Raw genomic sequence first — 13,752 nt, 5'->3', positions numbered from 1 at the left:
ACCTCTCTCCAACATTACATATTTTTTTAATTACAAGGTTGCGGTGATGTATGCCTTTTTAAAATATGTTGGTACTATGTCAATAAAGTCTTTGTTACAATATAACTCGATTATGGGTTATATATATATATATATATATATATATATATATATATATATATATATATATATATATTTAACATATTTCATAAAACGTTTCGACAATTAAAGTGTTATGTATTTCTGTAATACTGTTATTCAATGTGTCTTTAATGCAATGTTTAGGTGACCGTTTTCGAACCCATTTGCGTTCGTTTACAAATCATGCACTACATACTTTATGTACTGGTAAGCAGTATTTATTACTTGTATATAAATGCGAAATTTTTCATAATACAATATCTTTTTTAATGCATGTCGCTGATCTTGCAGATGAAGCTGTTACTTAATATTTGGGCGTTCAAACTAAAATATGTTCAGTTCTTCGAGCAAGAATACTTCGTGGTCCATTATATACTCTTTGTCAGTTTCAAAGGTCTCAACATATTTTTTCTGGTTTTCTTATTGGAATTAACAAGACTATTGTGCTTCAATCGTCTTCGTTTCACATGTTCCGATTCTTTTACTATTATAATTGAATATATAAAGAGATTATGTATACATATTTACCGAATAAAACATGTAATATGTATGTTCATAAAACTTATATGTGTAGTTAAATATTTATGAAAACAAGGAGCAAAAATGCAGCTTTGTTACTTGAAATGTCTGAGAGTCCTTAATTGTACGGACATGTTTTCTGAATCTCTGATCTTGGATGCAGAATACCATGGCAATAGAAAATGTGTTACAACAGAAATTAAAAATTGCCATATAACGGTTCTAAACCCTTGAATAACACAACATTGTGACATTTGGTAAATGTTTAGACCTTTTCAACATACCCGCCTTGTCCTTCGAACTTAAGATGCTCATCCGCTTTAATCAAAGCCTGAACGATCCTTCAAAAGACGCATTTCATGCATTTTTAACAGTTGAGCATAATTATATTCTAGTTAAACATTATCATGTAAGATACAACTGGATCAAGTTCCAATTTGAAACAGAAGCCATTCTTAGCAAGTTTACTTACGATTCAAATTAAAAATCAACCAAACCAAAAGCGACTAAAACGGTGTATATATTTGAGTGCATACCGCGTTTAGTAACAGACAGAAAATTAACCTATTTTGCGTAATACAAAACGTGCATTCCTACAGGAATTTGTAGCAATGTACTGGTATCTTACGTATTTAAAATTTATTAACACGTATTGATGTCTTATAGAGAAATGGAGAAAAGTCGTAGTATTTTTGTAATAAGGAATACTCAAAACATCCAATACTTAATATAAAACAATGCAATAGACAATGAAAGAAGGAAAAATCTTTTGATGTTTATGTTATATGTGCAAATTTTTCGCAGTTGAAATCATTGATGTAATGTTACTATTTTAGTAGTTATCAATATTCAAATGGTTGCTTATAATTAATGTCTTGTTCTAAAAATGGCTTTTTGCCAGATGTCCATTAATATGATATCATGTAGAACAGAAACTAGTAGGTTGTTAAGTGTTCACTCACTCATGCATTACTAATTGTGTGATAAGCTGCCATATCCGGAAATGCTAATTTTGGAAATTACATGTCAGTGGAACATACACAACAAGCGTCTCAAACATATCATGGCGTCTAAAAATTTCTATTTTGAGATTTAAAGTGAAGAAATTGTGAGGCAATTGCAATTTCTTATTTTGGCACAATACACATATAAACTTCATTTTTTTTAGGAATGAGAGAGGTATACTTCAACACATGCAAGCAAATATAGGCTGCATAGATGAGAAAACAGGTTTTAAAAATCAACCACTGTCTATGAGTTGTTTACACAATAAATATTAATATACACTCTAAATTCTGCGATTGTGTGGTAATCAGTTACGTAATATAGAACTTAACATAGCATTTCCGAGAAATTTTAAGAAGAAAACTGTTTAATTGTTTGCTTGTTTAAATGTTTATTTGAAAACATGTATTTAAACAAGTCGGTTACAATATGTATTCAATACGTTTTTTTTAAATAAAGTCTCTATGAAGAAAAAGAACCGAGCGCACAGCGTCAAGCATGGACAGGAACTCACATTACGTATAAAATGCTTTATAACAAAAATACACTGTATTTTCAGTATGATGTCGGCATTTTGATGCTGTTCCGTTTCGGTTAGATGTGTTGTCTTGAGTAGATACGGAAAGTTCACGTTAATATATAGTAAAGGCTTTCTTAGAAAAAGTGCTCGACAGTCGGCAGTCTCAACTGCTTCTCATGAACAAAAAAGGGAGTCAGTGAATAGTCTTCTGTTGAGATGGTCATTAACCAAGGCGAAGGACTAGTATTGCGTTCAGAATCTGATGATACGCTTTGTCTCGCTATGCTTTAAGGATCGATGAGAGTTGCGTTAAAAGTAGCAAAGATTTGAAGAGTTCAATAAAGTTAGCATTTCTATAATGATTATGTTCCAATCAGGGACCGCTTGCGGAGAGGAATGAACATCGATACAGTTCAGTTTTGAATCTCATTATGCGCATTTCATAGAGCGAAGGTTGTAATTATCGACATATTGACTTTTTGGGGAAGAGATAAGTTGATCAAGTAATACGCTTTAAGAAAATGTGACATTTCGTAGAAAAGTATAAAGTTGTGCGTTTGTCTTTGTTCCGATATCAGTTAAATGTTAACCCGAGTCGTTTATTTTAACACGTTTGCTAACTTTTATGTTGGATAAAAAATTAATGAGACCTGAAGCTGCTCTGACCAGTTGAGAATCATGTTAAAGTAACTGATAAGGGTTTTTGTACTTGTAACATATTTTTAACTAATAATTTCAATTATTGTGTTGTCTGTAAAATAAACGCCTGGGAAAATCTTTTGCATGTATATTCACGGTTTTAGTTGGGATTCTTTTGTAGGGGGCTAAAATATATGTTTGTTTTAATATAGTGTAAAAAGTATCAAAATTAAAAAATGTATTTACAACTGCCCTGCATATCTCTTCTCTGACTATAGTCTGTCGTACTATCCGATGTGTTTTAAATATGACAAAAACTTGGGTTTAGTAAAGTCAAGAACAATTACAATTGGGTTATACAATCGTGTTCAATTGGTAACAAAACGATCAGCAACAAAGCTAATTAAAACATGGTTTCTTTTTCTGATAGTCACTATGTCATTCATTGGAGATTAATGTTCGATAAAATGAGTATGGGTAACTATGAATGTGTAAGAATTGTATGGTGATATCATATTATACATTGTATTTGCTAATTGATTGTCTTTAATATTAACATTGACTTTACATGGAATGAGTCCAGCTCATGTGTTGGCTGGTTAAAACCTTGGTTAATGCGCTGTTCCATTTTCACTCATTAAAAATTATTTGAGTCGGGTTGACTATAGACACTTTTAACTATAAACATTTCATAATTTGTATATATTTTAGGCCATATTGCAATATGATCATGTAGGCCTTAATCTGGGAATTGTGTAAAGGCCGCTCACGTCAGAATTTAAGTGTAAACGACTACAGCGTACGGTGGAATTCCAATCGCTATTACATGTATTTCAAGTTTCAAATACTTTATATGTTTGTGGAACATGCAAATGCAACACTAGTAAATGACACTAGCAAACTGAAAAGTTATCATCAAAAGGTATGTGATAGTCTTGCGTACCTGAATTTGGTTGAACGTCACAATGTCAGGAAATAAGGTTAACATATTGAATGTAGATTGTTACTTAATTTAGAATTTTATATAGAAATACATTACGTGGTCAACGAAGCTTTGCGCGTGTAACAAGAGTAAATAAAACATATTTAAGCGGATGTAATAACTTGATTACAATGGTAAACACTTAAGTAACGTTTGCAAAAATTGGTGATACGCCAAAACTTGACGTTGCGCTACTTGCTCAAATTAAAATGAAGATAACTAAACTTTGCGTACATTTCACCTATGATGAAAGTTGTTTTATGCTGGTAGGCCTGACGATGGAGCTTCGCCCGTAAATAAAACAGGTCATAGAAGTCGCCATTCTCCTAAAACAACAAGCAACACAACTACAATAAATGCAAATAATTGTGAAAACTGAATTTCTTGTAGCAAAATCGTATTGTTTAATTATATATAAATTCTAAAACACAGTCCAAATGTGACAGTCATAGAAGTAAACACATTAAAATTCATAATAATGTGTATGGTATGGAAACGGGATACGGTTCTTTAGTAAAAGCAACTGCTTAATGAATCTTGCTCACTTTGTCTCGAAAGCAAAGTTGTCGTTCCGTTTTGTTTATCTCTTTTACTTCAATAACACGAACGAATTTCATGCAGCGCTTATGATCGAAGTTGGTTCGAATCCCAAGCAGTAAACAGTCTCTTGTGCAGTAGTCCCATCTATCTGCGTCAATCCCGTTTCGTTTGTTGCAAACGATCTTAAAACATGGACACATATGATGTCATTCAAATGAACTTGTTTTTCAATTGTTTTAATTTTTAAGTTTGTATTGTACGTTCATATATATATAACGTAAACGCTGTTTGGTATACACATCTGTTATGCTTTTCCAGGTTTTATTTTAACACTTAATTGATAGCCATTGAATAAATGTCAATTTTACACTGATCAACTATTCATGGGCATTTTAATATTTATTCTGAGCGTTTATTTGACATTTATTTACTACTAACTAACAATTTACGTGCTATAAATTCCCAACAGAGAAAAGGATTTTACGCCCGCGTTTGTATTTACACCATCGTGAAATAGACAAGTTACGTGTAACTAGTATAATTACCTCGTAGAAATACCCCTTGCTTTCATCGCTGTTCTGAAGAACCCAATTATAGTGATTATATTGTTATTGATTTAAGTTTTGTTTTGCCTTTTCATAGTTTACAATGCTCAAACAACTCTTCATTAATCTACTATTTTTTTATTATTATTGAATAAATCAGTGCCATTTTGTCAATTAATTATTAACAGTTTATAACGCAAATCAATTTATAACCATATAACAAATTATTACGTTTAATTAATGTGGTTTTTGTGAAATTATACAAAACATGAACGCCATAATTAGCTTTACCTTCTCAGGTTTACATTCAATAAGTTTCTTAATAAAATGCCTCTTTTCTTTATTGATGTTGTATTTTTCAAATTCGCCTTCCAAATGGTTTTCTGTTATCATGTAATCAAACATCGTAACCGATGCTTCTTCATGCTGTTTAATAAAATTACACGTGGAATTTAACATATATATTTTTAACATATAATATATATATATATTATTTATTTATTTATTTATTTATTTGTCGCATACATATTTAACCGTAATTATATCATATGCTAGCTGCATATCTACGATTATGTATTGATTAAAATGTTCATAATCTTGAAAAAGGACCTTCTCAAACTCTAATTGAAAGTTACTTAATTCGAGGTCGTCGTGTTGTAATGGATATGGTGTCCGCCTAGCAACCGGAAGATCACGAATTCGATCCGCACTGTGGGAGCGTTCTTTAGATCTCCTCCAAAGAAAAAGTACTGTTTCCATGCCCAGGAATGGAATTCGAGAGCGTTTCAAATAAGAAGTTAGTACTTTCAATTCGATTGAACTACATTTAGTAGGTTTAAACTAATTAAAGAGTGCAATATGAATTTTTTAAAAAAGACCAAACATGTAGGATACATTATTCCGTAATTTAAACGATACAAACGCATAGGAAAAGCAACTACTTTTAAAATACATCTGTTACAATAATAGGTTACCAACAATCGTCGTATGCAAATTACAATTATACTTAAACATACCTTCCATGTTATATCGGGACACACAGAGGGAATGAACCTTTGGTCAAACAAATGTGACAATGGTCCATGACCTATGCGTAAAAATAAATGTGCACTCATGATATAAAGCAAGCATTCAAAACAATGAATCTATTCACACTTGTCACTTTTTTATTTGTATCTGAAGATCGGAAGAAGCACGAAATTTATTATAAACAAATACTGTACCTTCAAAAAATAAGAAAATTAACAAAGAAGGTTAAATTTGTGTAAAGATTGTCTGATGATTCAAATACTTTTTTCCTTTTCATACTCGTTATTCGATTACCACCATGATCTGCAAATGATTATTTGAAGGCATAAAATATAAAATATATACTATAATGTTAATGTCATGATTATAAACTTAATATTGTATCAATACAGGTCAACGATAAAGTTTGAACGAGGTGTGCAATACCATGAATATGCCCCGAGCATTGCACATGCCTTATATATTTTGTATGAACGTATTCAACAACACATGTTAAAATTTACATATTAGCTTGGAACCCAATCCTAGACGCAATAAGAAAAACTTGTAAATTCTAAACTTCAACACGATTGTGTTTGCTTTTTGTGCACAATATATCGCCAGACAAACAGTACATGATCTGGTGGACAGATGCACGTACATAATAATCTACTTATTTATCATTGTGGTAGAATATCAGAGTGATAGTGTGTAGCCAATAATTTAGATTATAAGTTTGTTTGCAATACCTAAATCGTGGCATAGCCCAGCAATCATCACGCAAAGAACTTCTTCGTCGGAAATATTAAGCTCCGGCTGCCGTTTCTGAAGAGTCTTTATGATTCGACCAGATAAATAGCACACCCTGTTGTTAAATGTTCATCTGATTTTATAGCTTGCACTTCTTGACAAGTCACAACTCACTTTTAAAAAATATTGTTTTGTGGATCACCTTTGTTTCACATGAGTACGTACATGACTAATATGCAAGTTCAGTGGTATATGCAATACAATAGTAGCGACACATTTTATATTTAGGAATATAGCAAAACAGGGGGCTTAAAATGTAAACCCTCTCTGTAGTTAGTTTTAGAATTCGTGCAATACTGTGTTAATGTTTTCACTTTTTATATAATTTTATGACAACATTATTTCTAAATTGATGGTATTCTTCATTACCCAAGTGAATGTTCGAATCTGTTATGTGCAGCTCCGGGGTAAACCAAGTAAACAGGACCAAGTTGTTTTATAAACCTCAGTCTCTGAAATTCTGGCGTGTCTATGATCTTCACACACAGCGGGTGAAGTGAAATATGACCATGAACTGGGTCGTTGAAAACCTGGAGAACAATAACTAATTATTAACAATAGGTGTCGCACCTTAACATTGTTGTAAAACAATTTGTAATGTAGCTTATTCTCTTGGGGCGAAGCATTTAAGAGGCTTGCACGTTTTGTTGTTTTATAATAGCAAGCATTGTATAATAGCAAATTCTTATTCATGCTCGAAAGCCTTTTGTTTTAAATTTAAATTTAATATCTTAAGTAAACCCAGTGATATGAAGAAGTGACGCGTATAAAGTTATTGAACTTGGTTAGCGCCCACACACAATACATCAGAGCAGATTTTTTAGTTTCAACTGAATACTTGTAGTAGAGATAGAGACAGTTATATGGAGAAGTTGCACGTTTACGTTTACCAAATTGTATAAGTACAAAAACCGGGCATAGTGCCACAAAAGTGCCGATCATAGCAATGGAGTTTGGTTAGTGATTTTTAACAATGACCCCAAATACATGTGTGAACCTATAGTAAAAACCGTGCTTTAAAGATGTTGAACTATTGTATTAAAGCTCGGACTTTTGGTAAATAATCGAGCAAGAAAACATAACTGAACGAATTGTCATAACCTGTAAGTGCATACACAGTCATTAAAACACATCGGGGCATTCTTTTCACGGGCTAATACGAAACTTATCTTGAAATAACCGAACGAATTGTAAACTGAAACATAAACAGATAACACAAACGACCAAACTCAGTATGCCTATAGAAAGAGGCCAGTAATTCAAATGAAAAACTTAAAGTTTACATACCACTATCTCGCCACTTTCACAATTTCGCTTTCATCAAACAGTCAGTCTCATATTATTGTTGTCTTTGAAACGCGATATTAATCTTCGAAATATGTATTTAACGTATCAATAATTTAACCGTTTGTAAACGTACATACTCTATCATTAATTCTAGGAACAGAAGTATTATCCCTACGCAAGCGCTTGGTCAAACAGTTGAGCTATTTTACACACATTCAAACATCGTAAAGAGATATAATCAACCAGAGTCAATGAAAAAGCCGTACGCTGATGTGCGTGTGAAATGATGTAGTAATTATATTAAGTTAACATTATGCTGAACATTTTGATTGGGTCTCCTTTAGTTCGTTTAGGTCTTATGTCCAAAGTTAACGTTAAAAACGTGTGTTTCAGTCAATTTACTTAATTTTGCTCAAACTGCAACATTTAACGTGAGTATTCTTCCTCTTTATGTTTGTAATGTTAAAGGGGCCTTTTCACAGATTTTGGCATTTTTTAACTTATTCATTAAATGCTTTATATTGATAACTGTAAACATTGGATCGTAAAAGCTCCAGTAAAAAATCAAGAATAAAATTAAAAAAAGGAAAAGAACATTGCCCGGAGCAGGTTTCGAACCAGTGACCCCTGGAGTCCTGCCAGAGTCCTGAAGTAAAAACGCTTTAGCCTACTGAGCTATTCCGCCGAGTACACATACATGACGTATTTTATACGTTATATAAGCAATCTTCGTAGTTTCACAAAATTTAACGACAAAAACAGAACTCTCCAAATTATTCAATCGTTTCGCGTTGCAACGCTTTATAATTTTTAGGTTTTAAAATCGTCAAAAGATGCATATAATGGCTATATTAGACCATGGTAAATGTTCAGTATTACTGTTTCCTTACAAATATCATAACTAAAACGAAAATGTGCGAATCTGAAACAACTTTTTTCCATTTTGTCAATTTACCAAATCGTGAAAAGATCCCTTTAAGGGAGACAGGCACAAATCGACTTTTTTTTACAGATTGCAAAAACATAGAAATATTGTTAAAGTTAAAATTGGCGACAACCTTTGGATTCCTTACATGGAGAATGCTACAGGTTTTTTTCCGCAATTAAAACATTGCAAACATTTTTGGGATGGGTTGGGATGGGCTGGAATGGATGGCAGTAAATGGGATCAGATATAATAAAATGGTGAGGATGGAATGAGATGGGATATGATTGGATGGCTAAGGATGAGATGAGATGGAATGAGATAGGACAGGACATTGGGATGTATTGGGATGGATTAGGCTGGGATGGGATCGAAATAGGGATAAAACAGGATTAGATGGGATGAGATGGGATGGGAACGAATAGGATTGGATGGAAAAGGATGCCATGCAATGCCTTGGGATGCCATGTGATGGGACGCGATGGAATACAAGGCATGGGATGGGATTTTAAATAATTTACCTTGTGCAAGTACGCCTCTGGTTTGCAAGAACTTCTTTCTCTGTTTTCCACTGAAACGTAAACAACTTCATTTGTTTTGTTGTGTTTTCGAACTTGTTTGTAATATTTATATTAAACGACTAAATAATCAAAGCAACATTTACAGCCCTGGGGTCCATATATTACGAGCTCCAAGTTATTTTTGTGAAAAAAATAGGCATTGCCTGCATATGATCTAATATAATCTTGTTAATATATGCAGATTTGGTAACTGATACACAAAGTATGCATTTATTTATTTTGAAAATAAAGATCATCAAGAATTTACAATCATGTAATATGCGTGTCTGCATGCGTTGTTTTACATTTCCAAGTATTTTCTCTCATTGCAAGTGTTATGGATTCGTGACAATTCTATTACAAGGCCAGATTGTTGAAATAAACATGTGGAATTGATACTCATACTTAAACTTCATATAAAACAAGCTTATTAATGCGATGAACGCGGAAATTATTTCAAACATAAATGTTCCTTGTTCCTTGTTTATGCCGCATAAGGAAAGTAATGTTCATAACAACAAAACATTTACTGTCTGCTTGTATGATATGTGTTATTTTCATGCAAAACATACAATTCAATGAATAAATTGTTATCCTGTTAACATGTGATGGTTATCGATTCACTCACTCTCGTCTTGAAAAATACTTTCAAAAAGTTGCTAACGCTGTTGCTCTGGTCTCCTTCCTACCATTGAGTAATAAAATGGTTATTAAATGAAATGCGTTTTAATTCCAATTTATTATTGTTTAATTTGAGTTGCAATGCTATGAGGTTATATTTTATTTACACTTATATGTATCGTGAATACGGCTGGGCCAAGTGTGAGGTTGAGCACTCAAAAAGCGGTCTTGCATTGCCCTTTCCAAGGAGGTGACCCCAGCTTTATTCCTCTATGTGTGTATGTTGTTTCGTTTTGTGCTGTTTCGTACTGTTTTTTGACAAACGGTCACTTGCCTTAAATAAAGGACCAATAAATTGTATATAATGAGAATGCAAAACTGCTCCAGCAGCTAGAGTTTCACTTCTTTATATTAAAATGACTTGAGTTTAAGTATTACATTTTTACACATTTGTCTGATCTTTATTGAGTAAAGGTATCAGTAAAGGAAAATCATTATGAATACCAAATATGTATTAAATGTAATATTTATATGATTAAGTACGATTGATACTAGCTGATTCATAGTGTTCGTCATATTAAACATATCGCCCTAAACAACGAATAGATAAGTTAACTTAAGTAACACCAAAATATCACTTTACAACAATGCTCACAATATCTCATCGAATTCGTTACTTCGCTACACCTTTGTACTTAACCCACACTTAATCTGAAGTAAACGTTGAGATCACACAAAATACAGACATTTAGTTAGACCCAAGTTTCTATGTACAACTTGATAAAAAAAACAAATTAAGAGAAATTAGGGAAGGACAGGAACTACAAAAAGCTCCAAATATGGTGATGTGGCGGATAAACGCCACAAAACATTTAGGTGTAAACTCATGTAAAATAAATGTATTGCAGTACAAGACATAGTTTGTCAGGTGCAAATTTTCATCGGAATATGCTGCAATGTTATTATTTGAAAGATGGCCTAAACAAACATATTGTTTACATACAGTTATCCAGTTAAGAAACAACGCCCCTATAAAGTAAGGATGCTCAACCTTTTACTAAAACCCTCCGAGAGTTCAATTTTCAATTTGAATCGTCTATAATTTATATATTTTTATAAACCGTAACGAGACATATATATATATACATTGGTCGCTTTAAATACGATGGTCCAAAAGAAAATCAAAGATGACCTCACGTCGGCAATGGTAAATTTAATCCCAAAAATAATACCACATCAATCTGCATAAGTCGGTTCCAAACAACATGAAACAATTTCGCTACATTTCACCAGTTTAACCAAAATGATTAAATAATAAAAAATACTGAAACCACCAAGAAAGAGTTTTGGCAAGCACACGCACTATTACTTATAAAAAAATAGCTTTTATATTGTTAATAATTGATTTCAACAAACTCGTACGTGTCGAGCGATATCCATTATTCACACTAAATCGAAGTTATAACTAAGATCTAAAATATCCTATACGTAATGTTACTAAACTAAAAGGACTTTCATTATAAACTGTCACTTACTTGATAACTAGTACGTATAACACAATTTTTAATATGTTTCAATACGAACGATTGAGAGGACGGGTTACTTGTCTGTGTTATTTGACATAATTGTATCGTATTTTCACAATACTTGATTGTTCTTATATTATATTTTGTACAAATTAACGGATGTCAAAATGTTATTTTATTTGAATTGTGAAAATAATTTAAAAATGAAATTAAAACACTTACAGCTGATCCTAGAAGGCCGGTTTGGCAATCCATGATGTTGTTGTGCAGAAGCCATGATTGAAATCGTTATCACTTTCTATTTTGTTATTTTAAGCATGTTTTTTCCATGTCGTTTTACTTTTGTATGGTTGCTCTCCAAATAAGACAAGTATCACACTTGAAGTATCACTTGAAATATGCACGAACAGATAAAATAGTAGTTGAAGGCCACACACTTGTATACATGAATTGTATTTCTTCAAGATTATATTCACTCACGTACATCAAACTGGTGATAATAGATATTATACTAAATGGTTAGATAATGTTTTTTCTTTGTTCATACAATGGTATAAAAGCATTATTTCCGTATTATTATTGAGCTATGCGACGTGGTACATCAAACTTTTAAGAGGTGTGAAACTATGCAAGTTGCACATCTACAACAGGCGCGGCTATAAAATGTCCGTCTTATATCACCACGCGATATTTGATATACCACCATATATGATCACGCGATGTGTATTGTTGGATATCACTCGTTCACCTCGTGTTTGGCTGGTCTAATAAGCTGCACGATCACGTTTCCACGAATATTGATTTGTTTGAAGGTCAGGTTTCAAATTATATCAATTGATAGGAGCTGAAATATAAGTTTTTCTTATTCTGCCCTTACTTCTTGTTTATGGTAATAACAATCACGCACGGGTTTAGTTTCAATGCATACCCAAACAGTGAGTGATATTGATTGGTGTAATTGCATGTCATGTAAACTGTCTATATCGTATTATTCAATGTTTAATGCGTCACAGCATATTTGTATCGTTTTGCTGTAACATAACTTGACTTCATAAGTTAAGAATGTGTACCCAACGCGGACATTGATAGCAACAAAACATCATAATTAAACAATATTAAGTCTTCACAACGCAAGATTTAATAAAAACGTTATTGCATACACAAAGTGTCGTATATTTAATGTACTTCCCCATATTTCGATGAATTTGTTTGACACACGATATGTCACTGTATACAAACACAAACAAAAAATGTGCATGTATTTATAGCCGAATCAGCGTCTCAATTAAAAATGAATTCTAACCCCACACTTCCGGGAAAGATCAGAAAACAAAAGAAAAGTTTACATTCATTATCAAATACTCTTAAAATTGACAGCGTGTTCACTTAGATCTATTTACATATTTACGGTCATAATGCTTCCCATGTGGTAATATCAATATCGGGGTTTTATAACACATTAAAAAAACAGCTTTTTGTTCTACTAAACAACTGCACAATAGAGACATTCTTTAGTTCAATTCGCATTACCGTTTATACTGTGTAGATTATTTGCACACATAATCCGAGTTTTCTGCGCCAACTTTAGGTTGAAAAACGAATTCAAATCACCGTACAAGCAACGATATGGAGGATCATTATTCGAAGTGCAAAATAAGCATTGTGTACACAACGGTCTTACTGATAACAATAACGTAGTGTCGTCACCATCTATGTATAGAATGGCAAAATAAGTACTCGGAAAATTTGGTTCTATGATGTGTTTGTACATGTGCAAACACGCACAAGGGTAATAATGCCGCTGTGATTTATAATTACTAGCCGACATAAACAATATTGATAATAAACCTGAGCTTGCAAAATGACATATGCTATCAGATACATTTAAAGGGGCCTTTTCACGGTTTGGTAAATTGACAAAATTGAAAAAAGTTGTTTCATATTCGCAAATTTTCGTTTTAGTTATGATATTTGTGAGGAACCCGTAATACTGAACATTTACCATGCTCTAAAACAGCCTTTATATGCATCTTTTGACGATTTAAAAACCTGAAAATTATAAAGCGTTGCAACGCGAAGCGATTTAATAATTTGGAGAGTTCTGTTGTTGTCGTTATATTTTGCGAAATTACGAAGCTCGCTTAT

At 32.5% G+C, this 13,752-nt stretch overlaps 1 protein-coding gene across 6 annotated transcripts in view; it reads right to left on the bottom strand.

Annotated features, from left to right (window-relative positions):
- LOC127844452 (deoxynucleoside triphosphate triphosphohydrolase SAMHD1-like) overlaps positions 1 to 13,276 on the bottom strand; it is a 47,948-nt gene extending 34,672 nt beyond the window's left edge. The window contains exons 1-11 of one of the 6 annotated variants that reach the window (XM_052374663.1): positions 13,138 to 13,276; positions 11,830 to 12,451; positions 9,422 to 9,471; positions 7,058 to 7,218; positions 6,628 to 6,743; positions 5,887 to 5,957; positions 5,162 to 5,296; positions 4,871 to 4,903; positions 4,331 to 4,507; positions 4,020 to 4,111; positions 924 to 980 (exon numbers count right to left, since the gene is read on the bottom strand). In XM_052374663.1, coding sequence (XP_052230623.1) covers positions 924 to 980; positions 4,020 to 4,111; positions 4,331 to 4,507; positions 4,871 to 4,903; positions 5,162 to 5,296; positions 5,887 to 5,957; positions 6,628 to 6,743; positions 7,058 to 7,218; positions 9,422 to 9,471; positions 11,830 to 11,884 — 947 coding nt within the window. In that variant the 5' untranslated portion in view covers positions 11,885 to 12,451; positions 13,138 to 13,276. Of the gene's footprint in view, positions 1 to 923; positions 981 to 4,019; positions 4,112 to 4,330; positions 4,508 to 4,870; positions 4,904 to 5,161; positions 5,297 to 5,505; positions 5,642 to 5,886; positions 5,958 to 6,627; positions 6,744 to 7,057; positions 7,219 to 9,421; positions 9,472 to 11,829; positions 12,639 to 13,137 lie in introns of those variants that run through there. The other 5 variants (XM_052374662.1, XM_052374664.1, XM_052374665.1 and 2 more) reach the window with 5 other exon arrangements.
- Positions 13,277 to 13,752: the final 476 nt, after the last annotated feature.

Source organism: Dreissena polymorpha, chromosome 9 (assembly GCF_020536995.1).
Source record: "Dreissena polymorpha isolate Duluth1 chromosome 9, UMN_Dpol_1.0, whole genome shotgun sequence".
Taxonomy (NCBI): domain Eukaryota; kingdom Metazoa; phylum Mollusca; class Bivalvia; order Myida; family Dreissenidae; genus Dreissena; species Dreissena polymorpha.
Note: the sequence above shows the minus strand (reverse complement) of the source record. Positions and strands in the feature narration are given on the sequence as shown.